At 44.4% G+C, this 27,392-nt stretch overlaps 1 protein-coding gene across 3 annotated transcripts in view; it reads right to left on the minus strand.

Annotated features, from left to right (window-relative positions):
* Positions 1–2,094: 2,094 nt before the first annotated feature.
* Positions 2,095–27,392, minus strand: part of METTL24 (methyltransferase like 24) — an 88,456-nt gene continuing 63,158 nt past the window's right edge. For 2 of the 3 annotated variants that reach the window (XM_084622936.1, XM_084622935.1), the window contains one exon: positions 2,095–3,389. In XM_084622936.1, coding sequence (XP_084479062.1) covers positions 3,075–3,389 — 315 coding nt within the window. In that variant the 3' untranslated portion in view covers positions 2,095–3,074. Of the gene's footprint in view, positions 3,390–19,004; positions 19,094–27,392 lie in introns of all 3 variants that reach the window. The other variant, XM_084622937.1, reaches the window with a different exon arrangement.

Below are 27,392 nucleotides of genomic sequence, written 5' to 3' on the forward strand. Positions count from 1 at the left end.
AGACTAACAAACATGGGGGGACGGGACCAAAAGTAAGTCCCAAAATCGTGATACCTACCTCTTACAGCCAGAATCAGAGACTCTAAAGCTGAAGGTCTGGATAGTGTGTAAGGAAAACTAGAATTGCTCATTTTTTCCTAAAATAGTAGAACAACCTGCTCTCCGCTAAAGAGTGTCCTGTCTAATCTAAGACTGCAAATGTTAAAGAACTCCTGTAGCTACTCCAATATTTTCCTGGAGGAGGTACAGAACCAGAAACGTTTGTTCCCACCCTGCTCACTCCTGATTTTATTTGGGAATCTCGAGAAAAGTGATGAACTCTGGGTATTCTAAAGTTACAAGTCTGCTGTAACGTCAAGAGATGCATGATGGAACTTCAGTCCATTTCCATCATTACACTCCTACATTGTTTCAGAGCAATAAACTATAATAAACTTGTGTGTCTCCTTTAATTTCTTGGGAAAAGTTTACATAATCCATGTTTGGAGCCTCTAACTTGTGCTTTCTTACACTACTAATCTGCAGCGAGTTGTTATAGATTACCAGTTTAGTTATTCGAAGACTGTCCCACGGGAAAAGATGATGTGGCACTATTTCTAAAACCAAGTTGTTAATCACACCCAGATTGATACTATCCCAATCTGACTTCTGAAAAATGATGACTCAGACATTCTCGGGGTTGTTAGTGATCACTTTTAAGTCAGATCCATGTAACAGCTGAGGAAGTCTGACGACTTTAGGCATTTTTATACGAACTCTTATGGGTCTGTGTCCCCTAAAGAATATTACTGTTCACTACATAAGAATTTGCATCCAACGTGCTTGTAGTAAAGAAGGAATTCCCTCTCCACTTTCATTCAAAGATCATTCCGTAGGATCATAGCTTCTTGAGCAGAACGCTAATTTACTTCATTGGTGTAGACTGACCCCATGAAAAGCTCCCTCTATGGAATCTGTAACTACAGGTAGATGATGTGAATCAGTCAGTGCAGTGCTTAGCTGCAGGGCTTCTTCAGTGTTGTAGTTCTTGGGAGGCAATCAATAATTACAGCGGTTTGTTTAGCATGACATCAGAGTTCAGCTGCCTGGACCCAGGTTAGTACAGAAATGAAAATTGAAAGCTTATCTATAAACTGGGTCCTCTGTACATCAATCTGTCTGGAAGCCCCAGCCTCTTGTGGAGCTCTCTGCCACAGGATAACAATGAGGCCAAGAACTTACTAGGAGTCAAAAAAGAATTGGACATTAGCCACATAAATAGCAAGGACTTCTTTTACCTGTTTTAAATGTTTAGAAGTGAGAGAAACCCCATTGCATCAGGACATAAAGCAGCCTCTCACGGAAGGGAGTAGGAAGAAAATTCCTTGGTGGTGGAAGAGGCAGGTTATTCCATAATTGTCAATTTCAGGATATTTTGCCTCTTCCACTGAAGCATCTAGTACTGGCTTGTGCTAAAGAGTAGATGGATCACTAGTCTGCTCCACCATGGTAATTCCTAGGTTCTAAATGGGTGGCTTGGAGATCGCTGGGGGAGGAGCCAAGGGAGGCAGTACTAAGCAGCAGGGGAAGGAAAGAGCGAAGAGGAGGAGAGGGCTGAGCCAGCTGCTGCTACCATCTTACAGGGGGAAGACAGTTGACTGGAGAAGATGCTGCTTGTAGGAGGAGCCTGGAGGGACAGGGGAGGAAAAGAACTGACTGATGTATTTGTGTGGCATTAGTTAATGGATCTGGGGAAATTGTGTAGCAGGGCACCCATTTAGTATGGTACACAAATGTTAGGAAAATGGTACATAACTTCCTCTGTTTGCCAGCCTCGGAAGGCAGGTCTATATAGCATGATGGTGTGTGCGGTGTAGCAGCACAGCAGGGAGTTTGTGATGATAGGTGTGAACAAAGGAATGAGGGGCTTAAAGGAGCAAAACAGGAAAAGAATGATTGAGGAGAGTCTTATTAAACATAGTAAAATGAATTGAGGATAGACTGAAAACTGAGTGGCAGGGGAGAAACACCAAGGCTCAGAGCAGATGGGAAAGTAAAGGAAGTTAAAGAATGGAAAAGGAAGGGGAAGTACCAAAGCAAGGGAGACTGTGTGTCTTTTATTTAATACAAAGTTTAATGGCAATACATTACATAAAAATACTAAATTCTCTCTTAACCCCTCTCAGATGGGTAATATTGGATGGGCTAGAGTTTTTGAAATGTTCACATAAACCATGCACTCCTTCACTATGTTTCTGGTAAAGTGAGGGGGAAATGACTTCTCTGGGAAGTTTAAAATATATTGCTTGGGCCTACTGAGCCTGCCAGTTGGGCTTCTGAGGGAAACCTGGAGGGGCCAGTTGAGTGATTTGAGCTTGTTAGCCATTGGAAGGGGGACTGATTTGAGTGAAGAATGCCTGTGGAGGAGGCGCTGGCATGCATATACCAGGGGCAGGTGTAGTATCTGACAATACATTACACCTTTTTAAAAATTGACTGGATTTCCCATTGACTGTCCCTTTTAAGTAACTGTTGGTTGGAAGAGAACAATCTGCCACAACTGTCATGGGAGTGTTTGTTTTTAAAGTAATAAAAGGTGCTAGTCTAAGCACAATCATTTAAGGAAAATGTATCACTTGGCCATCCCTGAGAAAGTAACTTATTTGGATCAGTGATTTTTTTCAGCAGCATCTCTTGGTGTTCACTGTACTAGAGCTGCTCCCAGTGAATTTTCAGGGCCAGAGTAGGGGAATGCTCTCTGCTGACCTTTAGGAAGGCTGGGGTCAATCCACAGCCATGTGTGGAGAACTGTTAGCCACTTTAGACAAACACTTAGAAAATATCTCTCATCTGTTTCTAATAAAGTCTATCTACGTAACTTATGGAAGATGCATGTACAAAACAATTTCAATGCCGGATCTCTTTTTAGTTTTCCGAAACAATGCATGATAACATTCAGTTTTTGAGATATTGCTTAGAAACATTTTGATAACAGGGCCCCGGTTTGCAAGTTCAGTAACTTTTGTCAGCTGCTCCAATGTCCTTTTCACTAATACGGTTCAATGGGATGATTACATGTCATCAATTCCTTTATTCTATTTCCATCTTGTGTTCACCCAGCTTAGTGTGTAACAGCTACTTGCATTGAAGGCTTCCTTTTTCAGAAACATCTGTGGTTTCAATAAGTCTTTGTAAGTGTGAAAAAGCCTGAAATCCTTCAGTTCTAATTCTTTGAGAAGACTGTACCAGTATCGGACCACCGTGCTGTCATTGCCACTGACCTCAAATCCAGGCCAATGAATGTGGACTTCAAAGACCAGTTGTCCTATCTGTTCAACAATGTCTTCCAGAATCAGGTTTTCCAAAATTTTCCACTCAGCACTTTCCATATCTGCCTTGAGGACATCAATCTGAAACAAAAAGCTAATTACTTTATGAAAAAGACAGACTTTGCAATTGCTGTTGATAACCATCTGACGTGCCATGCTTTTCAATTTCATTCAATTTTACTTAATTACTCTTGAGTATGGCTGTTTTTGTTTAGCAATCCCAGCACCTCCTGTGGATAATTGAACCAGTTTTTGAAGTTTCATAATTGCTTGTTCATAGCTTCCCCTCCCCAACTCCCCACGCTCTCAACTCCCTGTTTTAAATGCTTTGTAGTTTGAGGCTTCTAATGAGGGTACTAATGTGGTCATTAAACTGCTATATTTTATTATTCCTTTACAAATCCTCCACATGTCTCAAAGTTAGAGGGGTGAGAAACACACATTGATATGCAAAGATATCAGATCATACTTTTCTTTAACTTTGGCTGTGCCTGGGCTGAAGGAAGTGGTATTTGTCCATTACTTTCTTTACTATTACAAAATCCACTAAGCCCAACAAGTTATGTTTGTTTGTACAGCAATAACACTGAGGGTCCCAATCAGGACTATTATGTTAGGACACTCACTCCCTCCCTCCCTGCCCCAAAGACCTTCCAATCTAAGTATATGAGGACAAAACAGCTGCATACAACAGACAAGGGCAGCAGAGAGTAACAGTGAAATTGTTTTTGGTCCTACAGCCGAGGGCATTCTGCGCCAAAAAATTAAAAATTCTGTGCACAATAGTTAAAGATTCTGCGAATTTTATTTGTCAAATAAATGTGTAGGCTCCAGCATGGCATTAGGGAGCACAGGCCACTGGCTGAACAGAGGTGGGAGATCACACTGCAACTCCCCCTCCAAGACACAAACTCAGCGGTGAGGCTGCACCCAACCCTGACATGGTGCAAGGACTGGGCCTGCCCCAGAAACACCCCAGGGCCCTGCCCCTCTGTGCCAGGTTCACCAGATTTGGGCAGGCAGGCTCAGCCTGTCAGGATCCAAGTGTGGAGGGGCTTAGTGTGGGAGGATCCAGGTGTGGGTTGAGAGGGTTCCTTGTGGGGCAATCTGGATACACAGGGACTTGTTGGTGGGGTTCTGGGTGCAACGGTAATGGGACTCTGCAGGGGGAGCCAGGTGAAAGTGGTTGGAACTCAGTGGGGTGGGTGTCTGGGTGTGGACAGAACTCGGTGGGGGATCTGGGTGTTTCAGGGTATGGGGGTCCAGATGCTGGGGGAGTGGGGCTCAGTGTCCTTTTATCTCCTGTTTTTGCCTAGATATTGCAGCTTATGAGGCATGACAATGCTACTGCAATGCTTATTATAGGGGAAAATGAGATGAGTGAAACGTAGTGTTTCATATGCGTATGCATTTTCTTGTTTGTGGGCTTAATGTCAGTCAGATAATATTGTCTCAATTTTTGTGATTTAACTTTTATGTAAATTTCTGTTACACGGCTATGACAGAACAGAAGTGTACAGCTGAAATGCACACAAGCTGACCATTTGGGGAGTGCTTGGTATGCAGCTCTTTGGCTGTGGTAGATGGAACCCTGTTTTGACTTGTGTTTTGCTGTGACCCATTCAGAACTCACAAGCCATGTCCAGTTGGTCTGAGTTCTTGGAGGGGAGATCTCCAAGGAACATTGAAGTGCTGTAGGAAGCGGTGTTTGTGATTCATTTGGTGGTGCTATTTCCTTTCAATCAGTCCCAGCATGCTCGTGGAGGTGTGCCTTCTAGTGGAAGAGGCTTAAAACCAGGGCCTTGACCACTTGTGGCTATTAAGATCCCACAACCCATTTTGTAAGTGTAGGACTCCACCACAGCACTGAACTTAAATTGAGTAACAGGGCTTAAATTGTGCTGGGGCTTGCCAGGGCTGAGTCCCAGCACCTCTTTTGTTACAAATTAAGCACTGCCCCCACTCCCCTCTCTCTGAAATGGGTTGGGCTTGTTTTGAAAGGAAGTGCTGCTTTTTTCTACCTACCTGGGAGTAGGACAGGGAGTTCAGAAAGGCATGACTAGAACTTGCTGGGTAAGCAAACTGGAGACAATTGAATGCTACTCTGAAGAACTGGATTCTACCCCTGCCTCTGCCATGGAATTTCCTATGTGAAGCTAGGCAGGCTACTTACACCAAACTTTCCACAGGTGGTCATTAATTGTATAATCCTCATTTTCAAGGTGCTTGACTTGAGGCACTGGCATCTGACTTGCAGCTGAAACTAAGGGGAGTGGGAACTGTGCTTTGAATATGTGAAGTGCTATATAATGTTACTTATAAAAAAAATCAGGCCCTAGGTGTACCAAATTCAGCACCCAAAATCAGTGGATACTTTTGACCTTAATCTTTGTAGCTCAGTTTCCAATTTGCAAAATTGGGATATAATACTCCTTCACCACACAGCGGTGTTGTGAAAATGAATTTAAAAAACATCTGTGAAGCACTCAGCTACTTTAGTGCTAAGCACCATAGAAAAGCCTATGAGGAAACTAATAATTATGTCTCCAGAGCAAGGTTTGAATAGTGTACAGTAAATAAAGCTTACAGCCACACACTGAACAATGAGGAGAAAATAAAATATTGACTAGCTGCTCATTGTCAGTATTGTCCATCCTGTGCTCTGAATGAGGCAGAGGGTCCTGTGGGAAAAAATAGTGTGTAATCATGTAATTAAAGACTATATCATAATGCATAAGCACAAGGGGGCCAAATTAAGGGTGCACAGGTATCCTCAACTCTGGCACTTCCTAACTTTCAGTGCTTGATTTTGCTACCTTTAATGTAGCTTTTTGTCTTTAATACTTTATATATCAGTTTACTTGTGAATCATTTTAGACTCTATTGTGTTGACAAGCACTATAAATATAAATTGTATTTCCTTAACTCATTGTGACATTTAAGGTGAAAAGTAGTTAAGGGATGAACCCAGTAGTTCCTCTTTATAAATTCAAATAGCTGCTGCTTTTCCAAAATACCTTTAAAAAATTGGACCTTGCTGTATTTTTGTAGCTAATTTACAGTCTAAACAAGTATGATCATTACATGACTACACTGCAATGCCTTAGACACCACTGGCTTTATCTTCATGGGACTGCTGTAATTTTCAAAAATGGAGACATTATCTAGTTTGAAAACTTTTCAGAAAAATTGCTGCTTGGCTTCATTCTCTCATTTCCCCACTATTCTTGCCCCATAATGATATAGTTTGAGGTCATTCTGTCATAATCTATTTACAGTTATTGTCTAAAAAATATTAATAGCCCTGTAGCTGCACTGGCTGAACAGCAGGCACCCTGCACATTCTATCCCACTTTCATAAAACTGACTTGAAATGTGGCTATTAACTCATTTTATTCTGCAGAAAAGTTGGTTGCCAAGCCACAATAATGACTTTATTAAACACATACTGGAAGGAGCAGAAAAGAAATATGATGCTAGCAGAGATGTGATATATACCCAAGCCAGAATTTCTTAGTTTAACGTTCTACTAGTCAGTGCTCTTCATTGCTCAGGCAAAGATAGAAACACATACACATATCTGTTCACTTAGCACCTGCTCATGTGCAACTCCGATTGCCCTACTTGCTGTTAAGTACCAAGGGCTAAATCCATGAAGGTACTTAGGCATTGTAACACTCAGCAATGCAACACCTAATCCCTAGGCATCCTGCCACCAAGATTGGCATCCAGACTTCTTGTACAATGCATGGTGAGAGATAGGCAGCTAAGAAAGGGATTCTCGGAAGCCAGCAAGTTGAGCAGGGAACTGCTTAAACTAGCCAGGAGTGAAATGTAGAGGAAAGAGGCCACATACCTTCTCCTACAGTTTGGCACCTAAGCAGTCAGACTTGTGCTCTGGCAGACTAAATCTAGATGAGAAATCTCACCAAAAAACAAGCAAGCATGACCCCAGAATACCCAATAGTCTGGGGATTACGGCATTCACCTAGAAGAGGGGAGTCACAAATTCAAATCCCTGCTCTGCCTGATTTGGAGCAGGGACTCCCAGGTGGGAGGCTGAGCTTGGCAGACTCTTGGTCTAATTTTCTTTTGAAATTGTGTGAGCATGTGTGAGAGAGAGACAGAAGTTTGAATGAAAGTACACAGATTACTAATGGAAATAACCCTCTCTGTGGACTATCTCCTAGGATTAAGGATATATTTTGAAAAACCTACTGGAAGCCAAACACCTTCTGACAGATTTCTTCTCTGAGGATCCGGATGTCAATATACAATGATTCCAGCATGGTGCCGCCTAGCAGAGAATTTCTGATTTTGAGATTTGAGTCCTTTGAGGGAGTTAACCCACAAAATAAGCTCTGAAAATGTTAGTATTTGCCCTAGGTGCCAGCTGTTAGAGCTCTGTGTGGGAAATCTAGTCATCCACGCTATGGGAGATAATTTTGATCTGTGTAACTGATAGCTTCTGTGACTTGTGGCTGGGTGGACTGTAGAGGCTTAGGGGCCAGATCTCTGTTTTCAAGCTATTTCCTTTCAGTACTGAATTATACAGACAATGCCAAAGCTGCCACATATTGACTTGCTGAAGAAAAACACTGACACTGGAAAAAATTATTCAAGTGCTGGATTACAAAAAAGCCACTTGAAAACAAAGTATGGGGAGCTGCAGAGGAAAGATTTTTAACTCCATCTCAGATTCTTAACGACGTCAAAGAGCTGCCACTGTTGTTCACCGAGAACACTATTTCATGCACGGAAGCCCCTGCTTAATGGTGGAAGTATAACTCATTCACTTCCACACTGTCAGGACTTGGTTATGTCAGTCTTTGGAGTTTCCCCCATACAATGTTGCTTCTGAGAGGGCGCTTTAGCTGCACTCAGGTTGTGATCTCTGACAGGATACTGTGTGGTCCCTGAAACTGCTAAGAGGCTTCCTTTTTTAAATGAAACCTGCCACAGCTGATTCAAGTATTAAAAAATGATGCTAAGAAATTAAATAACAGGAAGTAAATAATAGCTTTGAACAAAATGGTCTCAGGGTTAGATTGTAAGCTTCTGTGGGCATGGAGTGCATCTCCTCTATGCTCTAAAGCACATATTTCTCAATATCCGGTCCATGGACCAGTGCCAGTCCCTGAGATCTCCCTGACAAAGTTTAGGAAGGCAGCAAGCCAGTCCCTGGCATCAAAAAAGATTGAGAAACATTGCTCTAAACTACTGTGTTGTTTATAATACACCATAAATAATTAAAAAGCTTAAAGGGACACCAACTTAAACATCATGCCATTGTCTAGATATATTTTATCTACAACTGTTCCAAGTAACACCAGAGATTAGACTGAGAAATTAAAGATAAATTGGATTAATCACATATGTAGATATTATAAATGCCAAGTTTGTATGTTTTCTAAATATTTTACCCTTCTGAAGATGTACCACCCTCTTGTGTCCTCCTGCCCACACCCTTAAGAATACGTGGAAGTCACACAGATGCAGACTGTTGGGTTCCAAATAGCCGTGACTATTAACGCTCAGCAGCTATGCTGCTCTGGCAAGGTTCTGGTAGCTACAGCAAAAAGGGACAGGGAGGCCCACCAGAGGGTGCACAAACTATTTAAAGGGATACTACACAATTTCTATAAAGTACAAACAGTATTCTACCAGTCAGGGAAAAATGGGCCCTTTCCTCACACCACTAGAGCATATGTACCAACTGAAGAAAGTATGTGAGGAGAGAATTTTAGGTGTCTAATGTTTCATACATGATACACTGGCTCAATTACTGTTTTAAAGCTAATGACTTGCTGTGACCTTGTGTCATTTCCCACTACACAAGCAAGAGTTCAGTTTGCCTTGATAATCTTAGAAATAGCAGAGTTATCAGGGATTTAGGATGTTTGGTACCCTCTGAGTACCATTTAGAGCTCCTTGGAGAGAAGAGTCAATTGAGAGTGGATTGCTGGAGGAAGCAATTACTCACCACGTGGCACCAGCAGCCCCAAAAGAGAGAAATGGCAAATTCATTGCAGGTTAGTCAGCCACCATCCCTTTGTTTCCAAAGGATCAGTTTTTCAATGTGGAATGAAGAGGGGAATAGGATATTTTATTGCTAGTTCAAAGCTATGTGGAAGTGCTCATGATCAAACATCCCTGCAGCTTCACATTAAGAATTCATCCAGAAAGTCGATTATAAGACTGAAACATCCCTGCAGCTTCACATTAAGAATTCATCCAGAAAGTCGATTATAAGACTGAAACATCCCTGCAGCTTCACATTAAGAATTCATCCAGAAAGTCGATTATAAGACTGATCTGTGCCTGACCTCCAAAGCCATGATTAACAAATTATAATTTTCATATCAAGTGCATGATGAGACAAGCTCTGTTTTCTGTTGTATCTGTCTTTTGTTACCCCACCCTTAGTTTAAGATGCCCTCAGTAGATAAGAATTTAGACACTACTATATGAATGCAATCCACATTTTGGCAGTAGCTTTCTTGGGAAAAAGCTGTATTATGTTTTTTAAATTTTTTCTTTCTTTCTTCTGTGACTTGCTGTCCTCTTTTCTGCAGTCTTTCCGTATGTTTTCCCTCTTTCTCCTTCTTTCTATTCATCCCCTTTCAACTTGATTTCTGTCCTCTTCACCAACAGCCTATTGCTTAGCTCCCTATTATTTCCTTGCCCTGCGTCCTTGTCTCTCTCCTACCCTGGGTTGTAATTGATGGCAGATGGAACAGTGGTCATCCTTAAGAGCAAAGTGCAGATGCAGCAGTGCAGGACCTCCTTTCCTGCTATCTCTTCAATCCAAAGAGAATGGATGTCATCTCTGAACAGTGAGAGGAGGACGAGGCTCTGCTGTGCAGTTGCATGCATACTCCTGGGGCCCTGACCAGGATGGTGAGGGTGCAGGACTTGGGTGAAAAGATAAAGTGCCCCTACCCAGGCCTGTGTTTCTTACTCAACTTGGATCAGAACTAAAGTTCCTTTTTGTCCTCCAGATGATGGCATTGTATAGATAGCTTCATATCCAAATAATTCATTCTTGGTTCCCAGCTGCTGTTGGCTAATCATACTGCTGCAGGGGCCAGAACAGTGTTTTTCCATCCACAGCTGAGCAGGAGGCTGTCACCCTTTCTGTCAATTGTAGGCCTCCCTACCATCATCCATGCCTTTTTCATCTCACAGTTAGAGTCCTGAAAAGTGTTCTGCATGGGATTACACCTTAAATCAACTTGGAAACTGCAGGTGGTGCAGAAAATAGCAGCTGGCTTGCTAAGCAGTGTATCTCCCTGTGAGCATAAAGTACCTGTGCTCTGGAATCAGTATTGGCTGCTAGGGCGTGACCACTTCTCCCCGTGTGCCACACTCCTACAGCTGGGATCAGTGGAGGTGCTCCGGAGGGAGAACCTTTACTTACTGTCGTCTTGTTCTGTGTTTGTTCTAGAATGATGTGCTCCTGGTCCGTGACAGGGCTTCTATGTGCTATGGTAATACAAATGATAAATAATAATTATACAAAAGAAGAAGCTGCTGACACAGTGTTCTCCAGGAGACAGCCCTGACTTTGGAATCCTCTCTTTCCTTTGGTCCAAAGTAGCCCAAATGTGGTGACATTTAGGGGATGTTGTAAAGCTGGTCTATCTGGGCAGGCTTTTGGAAAAGGTTGAGAGGCAGAAGGTGCCTATTTATGTGGAGAAAGAGTATGGTTTTGTGGGGGCTGAGGTGGGGAATTACAGATTTATTGGCTTTATTTCTGCAGAGAAAGGCTGTGGGTTTGCTACTGCTGGCAGTGACCTGTACATTAGATGCTTTCTGAAGGGCTAAAGGAGTAATATTTTATGGTCAACATATCGGAATAAAAAAATACATAAAATGGCTTTGACTTAAAATTTTGAATATGATGTGTTGGGTCAAGACAGCTTCCAGAAAGCAGGGCTGAGACATAAAGATAAAACAAAGCCCCTGGGGTGTAATAAATCAGTCCAGTTAAATTGCATTAGAGTCTTTTCATTTGACAGGAAATGACTTGTTTAAAATTACTGGGATGTTCCCTGCCCACCCAAAAAGCTGCCCAAATCCTGCTAAACTGAATACGACCGATCCCATTGGCTTCTAAAGCTCAGTGTACTCTTTTTTGCTTGGCATGTAATGTATCACATCTCTTGCTCTGAGCACCTTCCCATTCACCATTGCTGATACTATTGAACTCACATTAAATCCTGTTCTCATTTTAGCCTCTTTCTTGCAAGAAAAGTGTGGTAATCAAAGCTTTTGGCCCTGGTCACTGCTTTTGAGATTATTCTGAGCTAATGGACCATTCATTTATAACTAAATTAGAGTAATTCCTAAAATTAAGCTACCCCAGAGAAAGCAAGGTGTGAAAATGTTGGATTGGCTCAGCTGATATTTTACATAATGGTCAACCAGTGACTTTTTTTTACTTGCAGTCAGTGTCATTAACCAATACTAGCAAACCTCTGCTCTGAAACAGAAGACACCATTTGCACTGTCTGCTGGTGTTGAGTGTTTTTTCCAACCTGCAAAGCTTATCTATGTTAAACAGAAAAGGATCAAAATATCACCTATTCGGGGCCTTGCTGGTCCTTCAAACTGTTGCTTAAGGGGGTAGAGGAATTCTCTTGAAAAGGAGTTTTAGAAGCCTAAATCCTACATTATGTACTGGAGAATGAAGGCAAGCCTCTGAATAGCCTAGGGGTTAGGGTATCTACCTAGGCTATGGAAGAACCCCTACGCAGCCAGATCTGAAGGGATTTGAACCTCTCTCTCCCACATCCCACCTGAGTGCCCTAGCCAGCAGGCTATAGTATCAATCTCTTGGTTGGGCATGCTCTCTGGCCCAATGAATAGTTATCAAGTAGCACAGCTTCAACAAGAGAGATGGAGAAAGCCCCACCACACAGTACCCATTAGGCTGGTGGTTAGCACTCACCTGGAATGTGGGACACCTGGGTTAAAGTCCCTGCTTCAAATCAGGCAGTGCAGGACCTGAAAACAGCTTTCCTATATCCCAAGAGAGTATCCTAACCACGGGGCTATTGGCTATAATGGGGTCTCATGCTGTCTCTTCCTCCATGAGAAAGCTTAGGTGCAAAGGGAGGGTTCACAGCTGAGAATCCCAAGTATGGGTGGCAAGTGAAGCAGCCCCTGGGGGGGCTAGCTCCTTCTTCTGCACTTGGCCCTGCCCACACTCCATCCCTGCTTTCCCCCAGTCCCTGCCCCCTAGGCCACCCCGCTGCTGCTCTTCACGTCCCACCTCACCCCACCCGCTTGCCTCCTCACCCCCTGCTCCCCACAAGACACACACTCCCTGGCTCGCTGCATCCCTCCGCACCCCTCGGCCCACCGTTCGTCTCCCCACCCCACCCCCTGGCCGGCCGCTCATCTCCTCACGCCCCCACCAGAGCCCCCCCCCCCCCAATGCAAAACCCTCTCTGCCGCTGCTGGCTTGCTGCTTGCCTCTTCACTCCTGGGGGGCAGATGCTAGGGCCAGGGATGAGGGATTTGGGGTAAGGGAGAGCTCTCTGGGGTGGGGCTGGGGATGAGAGGTTTGGGGTGTAGGAAGGGGCTGAGGGGGGCTGGGGGTGTGGACTCTGGAGTGGGGCTGGGGACTAGGGGCTTGGGGTGCACAAAGGGGCTCAGGGCTAGGGCAGAGGGTTGGGGTGTGGGTGGGGAGGGTGCAGGCTCCGGGAGAGCATTTGGGTATGGGGGGACACCGAGCTGGGACGGATGGAGGATTGGGTGCACGAGGGAGTTTGGGGTGTGGGGTCCCAGTGGCATTTACCGTGGCTCCCAGAAAGTGGCCACCAGGTCCCTGCAGCCCTTCTCTCCCCAGCCACATGGGCAGCCAGAGAGACTGTGTGTTGCCCTTGTGACGGCAGGCGCCACCCCCGCAGCTCGCATTGGTCATAGTTCCCAGCCAATGGGAGCCTCGAAGCGGTACTCGGGGTGAGGGGCGCCATGCGCCTTGGTGGCCACTTCCAGAAGACACGTGGAGCCAGGGCAGGCAGGGAGCCTGCCTTAGCCCTGGGCCCTGGCTGCACTGCTGCCACCCGGACTTTTAACAGCCCAGTCGGCAGTGCCGCCCAGAGCCTCCAGGGTCCCTTTTCAACTGGGCATTCTGGTTGAACACTAGATGCCTGGCAACCCTATGACCACCGCTCACCTCCTCACTTCCCCACACCCCACACACACGCACCCCACTGGCTCATCATGTCCCTCCTGACTCCTCTACCCCCGCAGGGGGTCAGGGAACAGGATGTGGCGAACAGCAGGGACCTTTGGGGAGGGGATTCAGTGGAGGAGAGAAAGAAGACTTATCAGGCGGTGGGGAGCAGGAGTAGAGCAGGAGTAGGAGTAGTCCTCTATCAGAAGGAGTAGAGCAGGGAGGGGAAGAGTCAAGGCCACCATGGCCCAGGGGTCCGGCAGGGTTTGCCAGCAGCTGCGCCAGGGGAGGCTTAGCCATCCCTGGGCTCTTATACCCATAGCTCATGATCCCAAACAGAGAGAGGCAGCTTCCTACGTCCTGTCAGATCTGGACCCTCAACCCTGCCCTTTCCACAGCATTTTGCTCCTGGCTAGCTTCGGTGGGTTCTGTGAATTCCTTTCTCAGGCCCCTGACTCTCCCCATACCCTGCAACCTCAGGCCTGTGAATTCCAGTGGATGGGAAGGTACTAGGGTTTAGGCATTGACTTTAGCCTTTACTCGCTAACTTAATCTAATGAGAGAACATTCTATTGTCTGACCTCTGAGCAGGAAAAAAATCCTCTCGTTTTTGCTTTTTTGATGTTATCTACCAGACACTGCTGGATGCTTCTAGGAACGGATGTTTATTCAAGAAAATAAATGCTGTTCACTGGAGCTTCAGTTCTCTTCATTAAAGAGGAACAAACATTTGTATCTTGTTTATGCTGCTGCAGTATTATGCAAGGGTATAAAAGTGGGTTGTTAACAGAACTCACCTCACGCTAACAGACTGACCTCACACTTGGTAAGGCAACTCCCATCTTTTCATGTATTTATACCTGCTCCTGTATTTTCCACTCCGTGCATCTGATGAAATGGGTTCTAGCCCACGAAAGCTTTTGCCCAAATAAATTTGTTAGTCTCTAAAGTGCCACAAGGACTCCTCATTGTTTTTGCTGATACAGACTAACATAGCTACCACTCTGAGAACTGAAGAGGATGAAGGTCATGTTCTCTCTTACTAGACATGGAAGTTAATGGCTGCCACTGCTTTAGAGAGACAAGGTGGGTGAGGTATAATAAATGCTATTACTTCACTCACCTGGTCCCTCTAATATCCTGAGACCAACACAGCTACAACACTTCAAAAAATCCATTAGAAAGTAATAAAACACCTTAGAGAAGAGCATTTGCGGTAGGCTATTTTCAGAATAAAGCAAATAGTTAAAAACAAAACAAAAAACATTTCACTGAAGAGTATTTAAAGCTCTTCTTGTGTTTGCTAAACCAACAGTAAACCATAGGAACCTGATGCTGAATGCAATGTAAATTATATTAAGGAAAATATATCACTGCATACCTAGGGTCTCTCTACGCATCCTTTGGTATATGACCAAATTCAGTCAAATTCCCTCTCATCTTCAAAATGAGCTCTTTGCTAGTTGCTGAAATAGCCCCAACCGTTATATCTCCAGCAGCCTGGGAGGCTCCATCTCCCTGCAAGCCAGCTCTTCAAATGTTGTCGTCTCTATAAAAGTGATTCACTGAAAGTGAGAAGCTCCTAAAGGTATTAAATTAATCCAGTGGATGTGAGGTGTGTGTGGACATTAATGTAACAATTGCTATATATGCGAAAGAAAATCTGCAGCCTCTTGGACATCAGTTGTCATTCAATTATGCACCACACCGTGGCTGTGTGAACTTCACATTGCCTACAGAGAGAGAACTCTGATTCTCTTGTTCCTAAAACATAGGCCATCATCTCTTAAAGGGACTCTCCTTCAGTTATTAGCAGAATGGGGTCTATGATGTAGCTCAGCAGTTCTCATTTCATCCAGTGGAGGATCTGGTGCACATACATGCTAGGCCGCTCAATACAGTACTTAAAAAAAAAATTCCCTTTGTGAGACTGTTAATTTCATTCCACTTGCTATCTGACTTGCTTATGTACTTCCAGGCTGCCCATTCCTTCCTATGTGGTCCCAGTGTTCATTTGCAATGGCAGCAGAAGTACGGCAGCATGTACAATGTACATTTGAGGCACACAACAAAGACTCTCTTGAAGAATCTTTCCCTCTTCTGCTCTTCTCCCACGAAGACTGTAATATTGCATTGGGAGAGAGAAAGGCCGTTTGTGGGGCTAATCTGTACATTTTTAGACCCAGTCTTCCTTTGAGTAAAATGATTTGGATACTTTGAGGTGACATCAGAATCAAATGGTAACAGCAGAAAGAGCTCCAACTGCTATGATTTAAGTGTACAGACCAACAATAGTCAAACTCCAAATGGAAAGACTTCAAGCTATAGAAGGGGGATGTGCTGTAGGCTCTTTGGCAACAATTTGAAAAACTTGCTAACGAAGAATTAAGGGGTACAGCCATGTTTGCAGAATCTCCCCTTCTTTCCCTCCCCATGCTGGATTCGTGAACCTTTATAAAGAATTTGTCAGTCAGTCACCGGACAGAAGGAGAGCAACTGGGGTAGAGAGGTAGATTTATTTATTTGGAAATAGTTAGATATTTATTATAGTAGTTAGTATAAATAGTAGTTAGATATTTATTTATTTGTTTTAATTTTACTAATGTACTGAATAGAGAGATTCAACACCCTTTCCCCTTCAATTAACTGGTGTTAAATGCCCACAACATACATCCCACTGGTTCTCCAGCAAAACTAGGGAAGACTAGACTTTATATTCCTGATATTTCTAAGATAAAAACATGCACTAAAAACTGTACAAAATGAACATTATTTTAGTCCTTTTTTATACACCATACACTTTATATAACATATAGAAGCAAAAAAGGACATACACCAATTTTAAAAAAAAATCTTCTACTAGTCGCCTTTAAAACTGGTGCCCATATTTTCCCCATTGCAAAGACATTTTGCACTTTTGTGTTCTTGTGGAGCACACAGGTTTTGGCTGCGAAACCTCTGACCTATATTACTACGGCTATTAACAAAGATGCTGACTGAATGCAAGATAGCTGCATACTAAACAATCCTTCCAGTTTGTTTCCTGGTAAGTGCACTATTGTTGATAGCACCATAAGTATCCAATCAGGCAAATAAACAGAATGGAGTTTAAAAAAAAGCAGAGAAAGACAAAAGAGTCTGAGAGAAACTCCTTTAAAGAAACATTTGGAAGGGACAAGGGAGAGAAGGGAAACATTGGTCAGTTCATGAGCCTTTCATTTCAAGGGCCATGAGCAGTAAAAGTGGGTTTGATGATATCACATTAGAGCCAGGTATGCACAAAACACTGTACAAAGCAGCAGTCTCTGTTAAAGATGAGTTCCGCAGCAGGATTCTAGGGGTGCTGCCGGTCAGCATGGTGATGGCTTGGTAAAACTGTACTGGGGAAGCGGGGCTTGCACAGCATCCATCTGACTCTAGCTGCTGCCTTGATTTCATGACTGCTAAATTTATTAATTCGTTTAAAAAAGCATCAGTACTTTGTAGTTTACTGATGGTAAAAGGCTGTATATGTTCAAACTACAACTGGAAACATCTGCACCAATCTGATTTCCACTGAATTTGCAGTAACTGGAGTAATACCAGCTAGTTGATGCAAAAGCATATGGGAAGCTCACACATGGAAATAGTTAGTGCTCAAAATGCATCCTGGTGTAACTTACAAGAAGCCAGTGGAGTTACAGCAAGGATGAACTTGGCCCAACATGCACAAGAATAACCTCAGAGGAATTGAATGTGTGTCATAGGCAATAAGTCTAGCATGAATGCATAAATCAAATTATAGAGCTGGAGACAAATGCTTATTGTTGAACCACACACACTCTACTACTTTGGGATTATTGCTTTAATGTGGTGACTTTAAAAAAACATTAGCTTTACATTTTCTAGTTGGCTTGCCATAATATAGTTTTCACTGGTGATCTCCATTTCAGCAACAGCCAGCATGAAAATCAGATGTGAGAAACAGGTCTGCAAGAACTGCAGTAGTTCACAATGCAGAATTTAGCTGGAGTACAGTTAGTGTCTCCAGAGAACATTCAGACAGGAACTGATAACTAAACATTCTTCTTTGAGTGATGGTCCCTATATGGATTCCAGATGTGGATGTGCATGCATACCATGCACCAGGAGGTTTTTAAAGCAGTGTCTGTTGACCTGCACGTGCATCCCCTCATGCTCACAGCCGAGGTATAATAAACCATGTGGGTCAACACCTTTTGAGTTCCCTCTGACTGCCACATGGCTGGAATCGGAACCCCTGTTCCTTCATGCTTTTAACTCTGCTAAGCGAGTTATTTCCCGTCTGTTTTTTCTTGTTTGTAGTTGTCATTCATAGTGTTATATAGCTGTAGTTACTAGTAGATAGTTAGTGTCGTTTATTGCCACATTTGGGGGAGACACCCCCCTCTTCCAGGGACTATGCCCTGAGTTCATGGCTTCAAGAACTGTGCCTCTTGCCCTGGCCCATTTTCGGTGAGTGATGAGCATGAGCGCTGCCTGTATCGCCTCAGTGAGGCCCACATTGCCCCCTGCTGCCCTATTTGTAAGTCATTCCTGCCTCTGGAAGTTCTTGATTGAGGATGCCATGCATCCGTGGAGGCATTCAGTGATAAGACTGACGAGTCCTAGCACTCTCTTAAAGACTCCCATGCCACGCTCAGGTCTCTCAGTTTCTATACCTCAGCCCTATGATACAGACAGCAAAAGCAGCGATACTGGCCTTGACCGCAGGCCTCCATCTGGCTTACTATCACTGCTGGCAGGAGGCACCACGTCAACGGCAGCAATCCCAGAGACAACACTATCTCGCCTCTGCCATGACCACCTCCTTGCCCCTCTCCCACCAACCATCAAAGCAACAGTTTTGGTATACTTGTCGAGAACCCAGACCCCCCCACCATCCCTCCCACAGTGCCACATACTGTCTTTGGGGGCCATCTTGCCCTATTCACTTCCACTGGGGCAAGATCACCACGGACAGTTGGGTACTAGAGATCATCAACCATGGATACTCCATAGAATTCCTGTTGTTTTTGCATCATTGCTTCCCCGCTCCCAACTGTCCCTCGGGGACTCCTCCCATCAGGGCCTCCTCCAACAAGAAGCTGATGCTCTTCTCCTCAAGGGCACCATAGAGACCGTCCCATCTAGCTACAAGGGGCTCCCCTTACTTCCTTATCCCAAAGAAGGGCAGAGGGCGCTGCCCCATTTTAAACCTTTGAGTGCTCACACCTTTAGCCGGAAATTCAAATTCCATAGGGTGACACTCGCATTGATTATCCTCTTGCTCTCCCAAGGAGCCTGGTTTGCGGCTCTCAACATAAAAGAATCCTGTTTCCACATCAATATTCACCCAGCCCATCGAAAGTTTCTCCGATTGTGAGTTTGACACAATTATTACCAATTCCAAATCCTGCCTTTTGACATAACAACGTCTCCATGTGTATTTACCAGTCTTTGCCATCATAACAGTACAGATGCAAAGTCTCGGCTACTCTCTGCTCTCCTACCTGGATGACTGGCTCCTAGTTGTGCTCTCCTGCCAATGCCTCCTCTCCACCATCCTCACTGTCTGCGCTCTTCTCACCTCTCTTGGGATCTGTATTAATGAGGACAAGTCAGTGCTCATACCTACCCAACAATCGGCTTCATTGAGGTGTGACTTGACTCCAATGCAGCATGGGCTTTCCTTCCAGCAGACCACTTCACCACCAGCACAAACCAAATTGCAAGCCTGTGCTGCAACCCTGTACCACCATTCCGCTGCTGTCTCTCTCTTCGCAGACATATGATAGCGCGTACCTCAGTGACACCACAGGCCCGTCTTCACATGCATTGCCTCCAGCTCTGGCTCCTCTCTGTCTACAGACCACATTGTGACTGCCTGCACAGCAAAGTCCTGATCCCCTGGCAAGTACTGACATCCTTCACATCATGGACTGATCCTTCCCAGGTCCTGGTTGGTACTCCCTTCAAACCTCCTATGCCACAACCCGTGCTCACAATGGATGCCTCCCTCGTGGCTTGGGGAGCTTACCTAGACTGCCATATAGCACAGGGCATCTGGACACTCAGGAAGCTAGGTTGCATATAAATATCCTGGAACTGAGGGCAGTCCATTTCACCTGCCAGGCGTTTCTTCCCCTCATACGGGCCAAGCACATCTAATTACTCTCCAACAACATTGCAGCAGTGCTTTACCTCAACAAACAGGGTGGTGCCAAGTCTCCCTACCTCTGTTCAGAGTCCATTCACCTTTGGAACTGGTACATCAAACATCAAGTCACACTCCTGGCCACGTACCTCCCGGGCACCCAAACTCCCTGGCAGACACACTCAGCAAGACACTCTACTTGAACCACAAATGGGAGCTGCACAACACGTGCCTCTTCCACAAGTGGAGCACCCACGCTGGGACCTCTTCACCACTCACAAGAACCTCAAACTTCCATTTTATTGCTCCAGAGGAGCCGTGGGGGACGACTCTCAGGACGATACCCTTCTCCCTGGACAGACTCTCTCCGCTATCCCTTGCTCCCCTTCAACTTCAAGTACTGTGCATGATTTGCCGGGATCAAGTGATGGTAATCCTCATACCCCCATTTTGGTTCTGTCAGTTTTGGTTCACTGATTTCCTTAACCTCTCCACCTGCACACCACTCCACCTCTGCACACTACCGGATTTCCTCATGCAAGACCAGGGCCAACTTCGGCATACCAATCCCGGCCCTCTTCACCTCAGTTTCATTTTTGGATGGAGCTCAGGCATAGACAGGGCATGCTACACCCCCATGTGACGTATCCATACCCAAAGCAGGGGGGCATCCACCAGAGCCTGCTACCAGGTGAAATGGAGGCACTTCACCTCCTGGACTCACCGCCACCAATACCCGCTGTCTACGATATCCATATCTATCGTCCTCTATTACCTTCTTGAACTTAAGACTTTGGGCCTATCCCTCAGCTCCATATGGGTCCATCTAGCAGCGCTCAGTGCCTTTCTCTCCCAGTGGATGGTCTTTTCATGTTCGCACACCCTACCACTGTACACTTCCTAAAAGATTTGTTCAATATCTTCCTGCCTGTATGCAAACCCACATCCTTATGGGACCTTAATCTCATTCTCTCTGCTCTCACAAAACTGCCCTTCAAGCCCCTGGCCATGTCCTCCCTTTCTCATCTTTCCATGAAAGTAATCTTCTTAGTAGCCATTAACTCAGCAGTCATGATGGCTGACCCTCCCCTTACATCATCTTCCACAAAGATGAAGCTTCCTTTTGTCTCCATTCCTTCTTAAGTTGGAGTTGGAGTTCCACCTAAATCAGTGTATCCACCTCCCAATTTTCTGCCCCAAACCACACACCTCCCATGCAAACAGGGTCCTCCACTTTCTGGATATCCAACGTGCATCAGTGTTCTACCTCCACTGAACCCATGTATTCCATGCATCACCAAGACTTTTTATATTGATTGCTAACTGTTGTAAGCACCAAGTCCTCTCCTCACAGTGCATTTCCAAATGGGTCTCTAGGTGCATTTGCGAATGCTACACACTCAACAATGTAACACCACCTGATGTTGTCACAGCACACTCTACCTGAGCGCAAGTGGCCACATCGGGCTCCTTCACCAATGTCTCCGTACACATCTTCATATCTCACTACGCCATCACCCACACGGCGGCTGTGAATGAAGTTGTGGGCCATGCTGTACTACAGACAGCACTTCCAAGCACATCCTTACACCCACCTCCATTCTGGTCACTGCTCACTACTCATCTATGTTTGGAATCTGTATAGGGACCATCACTTGAAGAAGAAGAGGAGGTTAGTTGCCTGTAACTGGCAGTTCTTCGAGATGTGCAGTTCTTATTCGGATTCCAATACCCACCCTCCATACGCTCTGCTGCGGACTTGACTATTCAGTGGACTATTCAGCCCAGATACAGTAACTCCATGGGGTTCAAGTTCCAGGGCCTCCTAGCTAATACTCTGGTTCCCCAACCATCTTTCCCTCTGCAGTAGCTTCAGCCCCTGTGGTTCTAAACACCCCAGAGACAGGTGCTCAAGCCACTATTACCCTTCCCCAACTCAAATCAGCCCCAGGTCCCCTTCCTATTCTCTCTGCATCAGCTCCAGCACTCTGACTGAATAATGCACCTAGCCAGATTCTCCAAGTTACAATATTAAATATGCCCCGTTTCTTCACCCTTTCTTCATAGGTCATGGTTTTTCTAAACCTTTTATCATTTTGTTGCTCTTCTCTGGACTCTCTCCAATTTATCCACATCTTTCCTAAGTGTGGCACCCAGAACTGGACAGCGTACTTTAGCGAATGCCTCACCAGTGCCAAGCAGAGTGGGACAGCTACTGCACATGTCTTATGTATAACACTCCTATTAATACACTCCAGAATGATATTAGACTTTTTTGCAACTGAATCACACTGTTGGCTCATATTCAGTTTGTGATCCATTATAACCCCCTGATCCTTTTCAGCAATACTACCCCTTAGCCAGTTATTCCCCATTTTGTAATTGTGCATTTGATTTTTCTTTCCTAATGTAATACTTTACACTTGCCGTTATTGAATTTCATCTTGTGGATTTCAGACCATTTCTCTAATTTGTCAGGGTTGTTTTGGATTATAATCCTGTCCTCCAAAATGCTTGCAACCCCTCCCAATTTGGTGTTATTTGCAAATTGTATAAGCATACTCTCCACTATATTAGCCAAGTCATTAATGAAAATATTGACTCAGGACTGACCCCTGTGGAACCTCACGGGATACACTCTCCCAGTGACAGCAAATCACTGAATACTCTTTGAATACGGTGGTTCAACTAGTTGTGCACCCACGTTGTAGTAATTTAATCTAGACCACATTTCCCATGAGAATGTCATGTGGGACTGTGACAAAAGCTTTACTAAAATCAAGATTTATCACATGTACTGCTTCCTTCTATCCACTAGGCCAGTAACCTAGTCAATGAAGGAAATTAGGTTGGTTTGGCATGATTTGTTCTTGACAAATCTATGCTGGCTGTTCCCTACAAGTCCTTACAAAGTGCTTATTTAGTAATTTGTTCCGGTATCTTTCCAGGTGTTGAAGGTAGACTGACTGGTTTAGAATTCCCAAGGTCCTCTTTGTTCACCTTTTTAAAGACAGGTACTATGTTTCCCTCTCTCCAGTCCTCTGGTACCTCACCTGTCCTCCATGAGGTCTCAAACACAATTACTAATGGTTCCAAGATTGCTTCAGCTAGTTCCTTAAGTACCCTAGGATGAATCTAATCAGGCCCTGTTGAGTTGAATACATCTAACTTGTCTAAATATTCTTTAATCTGGTCTTTCTCTATTTTGGCTTGTGTTCCTTCCTCCTTGTTGTTAATATTAATTGTTTTGTGTATCTAGTCACCATTAATCTTTTCAGTGATAATTGAAGTAAAATAGGCATTAAACACCGCAACCTTCTTGACGTCATCCGTTGTTAGTTCTCCTTCCCTGCTAAGCAGCGGACCTATATTTTCCTTCATCTTTCTCTTGCTCCTAATATATTTATAGTCCCTCTCTAGGTGTCATTTATTTTGTGCCTTAGTCTGTCTGATTTTGTCCCTACATGCTTGTGTTTTTCTTTTGTACTCCTGCTTAGCAATTCATCCATATTTCAACTTTTTGTAGGATTCATTTTTGACTTTCAGATCATTAAAGAGCTCCTGATAAAGCCATATTGGCCCCTTACTATTATTCCTATCTTTCCTTTGCATCAGGATAGTTTGCAGTTGTGCATTTAATACTGTCTCCTTCAGAAATTGCCAACTCTCCCACTTATCCCTTAGATTTTTCTCCTACACATTCTCTGAGCGTGTTAATGTCTGCTTTTTAAAAGTCCATTGTCCTTATTCTGCTGCTCTCACTCTTTCCTTTCCTTTCCTTAGAACCATGAAATCTATCATTTCATGGTCACTTTCACCCAAACTGCCTTCCACCTTCAGATTCGCATGTGGTCAGAATCGAGTTTAAAATGGCCAGTTACTTCCTCCACTGTCTGAATCAAAACGCTGTCCCCATTACATTCCAAGAAACTATTGGAAATAATATTAGAAAAGTAATATGGAAAAACACATTTGTCTGGATAAAGTCCCCTATTACAACCAAGTCTTATGTTTTGGATATTTCCGTTATTTGTTCTAGAAATGCCTCATCCATCTCCTCTTTCTGATTTGGGGATCTATAGTAGACTCCTACCATGACATCACCCCTTTTATCTTTACCCAGAGACTTTCAGTTGGTCTGCCTCTCACCTTCTGGACCTCAGAACAGGTGTATATATTCTTGATGTATAATGCAACAGCTCCTCCCTTTTTTCCCTGCCTGTTCTTCCTGAACAAGCTTTAGCCTCTCTACTAATATTCCAGTCATGAGTTATCCCACCAAGTCTCTGTAATGCCAATTAAGTCATAGTTTAGCTTATGTACTAACACTTCCAGTACTTCCTGTTTATATTCCCCACACTCCTTGCAAGTGGTCATTGTGTGTAATGATCAAAGGTCAAAGATTCAAAATGCATTCCTCGCTCTCTGACATCAAAGGAAAAGCCCACACGGTTAAAGACACTGTCATCTTGCTTTCTGTGTAAAGGAGCTATAAATATGGATTCAAGAAATAATCCATCCTCTGTTTGGACTCTTACAGAGAAGTTTACCAGATGCAAAGCTGAGATCCCCAGAGATCTCTGGGTACCCTGAAAAGACTTTTGGGAGACCGGCAGTTTATTACATCATTGCCACTGTTTGGAATTACAAACTATGACTCATCTGTACATATATTTTACTGACTTTAAATCTATCAATAACTCTGTTTTTGAGGAATCACTGAATCACTGAACCAAGGGAAGCCTCCTCAGCTGAGGCTTGAATTGGGGCATAGCGCATGGTAAATGTGTGAATGGAGCCTCAGGTTGCCACTCTACAGCTCTCCTAGAGCGAAATTCCTTGCAGGGAACCCAGTGAGGTGCTTGATGTCTGGGAGAATGAGCCCTGACAGACTCAGGAGGAGGGGCTTCTGAAAGCTCTGGCAGAAGAGAATGCAGGTGATTTCGAGAGTCTCTGGAAAGATACTGCCTCTCCTTTCATCCTCTTGGCAATAGAGCCAAATAACCTCAGAGATCTCCTAAAGGAGTGTTTCTCAACCTTTTCGATACCAGAGTCCAGCTTGCTGCCTTCCTCAACTGTGTCAGGGAGATCTCAGGGACTGGCACCGGCCCACAGACTGGTCGTTGAGAAACATTGTTCTAAAGGGCTTTGTCCTGTCCAGGTAGATGGCTAGAGCTCTATGTGCATGTAGGGAGTGGAGTTTCCTGTCCTCCCTATTACTGTGAGGTTTCAGGTAAAATACAGGCAGGGGAGCCGTCTGCAACAGGTGAAAGTCAGAAGGAACCTTGGGGATGAATCTGGGGTGCATTCTCAGGGATACTTTGTCTCTGTGAAAGATCATATAAGGCAGGTCTGCCATAAGGGCCCTGAACTCACCCACCCTCCTGGCTGAGGTGACAGCCGTGAGGAAGCCCACCTCCATCAATAAGTGTAAGAGGAAGCAGGAGTCCAAGGGTACTAAGGATACTGGGATACTGGGTTCATAAATACCAATAGCACCATGTTCATATCCTGAGCAGGCGTAGATCTTGATACTGGCTGGAACATTCTGATAATGCCTGTTAAGAACTTTACTGCTGTGGGGTGCGTGAAAACTGATCAGTTTTCCACTGTAGGAAGAAAGGCATTAATAGCTGCTAAATACCCACATCATGAACTGATGGATAGGCCTGGTGCCTTCAAGGACAGTAGATAATCCAGGATAAGAGGAATCCTGGACTCCTACAGAGGCAAAGGATGCTTCTGGCACCACAGGGAGAACTGTTTCCATTTGGCAGCATAGCACTTTCTCATAGAGGGTTTTCTGCTATTGTGAAGGATGGATTGAACTTCCTGTGAGCAAGATCTCTCTAAGTGCATTGCCCATCCAAAAAAAACAGGCTGCCAGATGGAGGGATGCCAGGCTGGGATAGTTGGTCATGCCTCCATTCCGTGACAGTAGATCTGGAAATGGCTGTAGGTGAATGCACAGGCAAGGAGACATCTGCAGAGCTAAGATGAACCAGAACTGTTGCTGCCAACGTGGTCCTATTAAGATCACTATTTCCTTGTCCAGCTTGATCTTCCAAAGGATACAAGATAGCAGGGTGATGGGACAGAAGGTGTGCTTCAACAGGTTTGACCACTGGACTAGGAAGGCATCCCTTCTGGAGTTGTACCCCTGAGCATCTTGTGAGCAATAGGCCAGGCACTTCCTGTTTCCCTGGGTTGCAAAGAGGATCCAAGATGGGAATCCCCATGGATGAAAAATCTATTAGACCAGCACTCAAAGAAGAATGGCAGGAGAGCCACAAAAGACAGGTATGAGGCCTATGTCTGTACAATGCGCCAGCAAGTGAGAAGAACAACTCTGATACAGTTGCAGGCAAAAGCGTCAGTTTTTGTGGTCTACATTTAAAAATGCTGGTTACCACTAACCTGGGCATGTGGCAAAAATTTACTGAGCTCCCACCACTGGCAGCCAATGCTTGAATGAAATAATAATTCAATGACTCTCATCACCCAGTGAGCATCTTTTCTCTATTTCCTTTTCCCAACATTGTTGATTAGAGGAGCAGTTGGGTTTAAACTGATGGTCTCATTGATGTTCAGTCTCCTACTGTTGCCAGAGTCTTTCCACAAAGCCAAAATCCACTGTTGATGATTATCATATAAATATACAAATATTTATGAATGTTACTAACAGCAGCTGGTGGCATCATGGCTAGAATCTGACAGAAAGAGCAATTCCTGGTAAACGAGAACATATATTTACAGACTAATACCTCGACAATCAGCAGTGATGAGTGTGTGCAGAAAATTTACTTTACCAAAACCACATTTAAATGTCTTTTTAAATTCTGCCCAAGTGGCGTTGTGTCTCACTGCAAATTATCCTCACCCATTAAACATCCATAGATTTGTGAGCTTGTGGCTAACTCCTAACAGTAATACTTAACACTCATATTATATTTTAAAAGCACTACAGACAGGGACCCAGATCCAAAAAGATACTTAGGCCCCTAAACTCCAGAGTTTAAGTACCTAAGTCTCTGGTTTTACGCTCCACAGCAATACACAAAACCCCATCTTGGCAGCCACCTAACCCTCTAGGCACCTAAACTCACTTGCACCTAAATCTTCAGAGTAAAAGTTCCCTAGACACCTAAGTTTCTGCCTCTGGGCATGCACGCTGTTGCCTCACTCTAGGTGTACTGGTGCCTAAGCCCTAGTGCAATCTACGAACTGGGGAAGAAAAACGGAAGAGCTCCTATCTTGCCTGTTGAGCCCATCCATGAGGTGTGTTCTGAGCCTATTTACTGGACTGAGCCCCATTCAAAATCAGCTGGAGGAGGAGGTGGAAGTAAAACCACCCACATTATAACTTTAGCCCAATGAGTAGAGCACTCACCCAGGAGACCCAGGTTCAATTCCCCTCTCTGCCTCAGGGGAGAAAGGGAACAGGGCTTTCCCACATCTCTCAGGACAATGTTCTAACTGCTAGGCTATGGGATATTCTGATATGAGCTTCCTCACTCTTTCCTATCGATGCTATTCCACTTGGGCTAAATAACGAAACAGTCCTTGGAGCCAGAGGACGAGACCCTGGGTCTCCCACCTCCCAGGTGAGTGACCTAACCCCACTAAACTATAGAATCATTCTCACTCCCTCGCTTTGCTCCAAAGACTAAGTATTTATACACAGTGGAACAACTTCAGCCGGTCAGACTGAGGCAGCTCACATCAGAATATCCCACAGCTAGGG

Source organism: Lepidochelys olivacea (assembly GCF_965140295.1).
Source record: "Lepidochelys olivacea isolate rLepOli2 genome assembly, chromosome: 3".
NCBI classification, from domain to species: domain Eukaryota; kingdom Metazoa; phylum Chordata; order Testudines; family Cheloniidae; genus Lepidochelys; species Lepidochelys olivacea.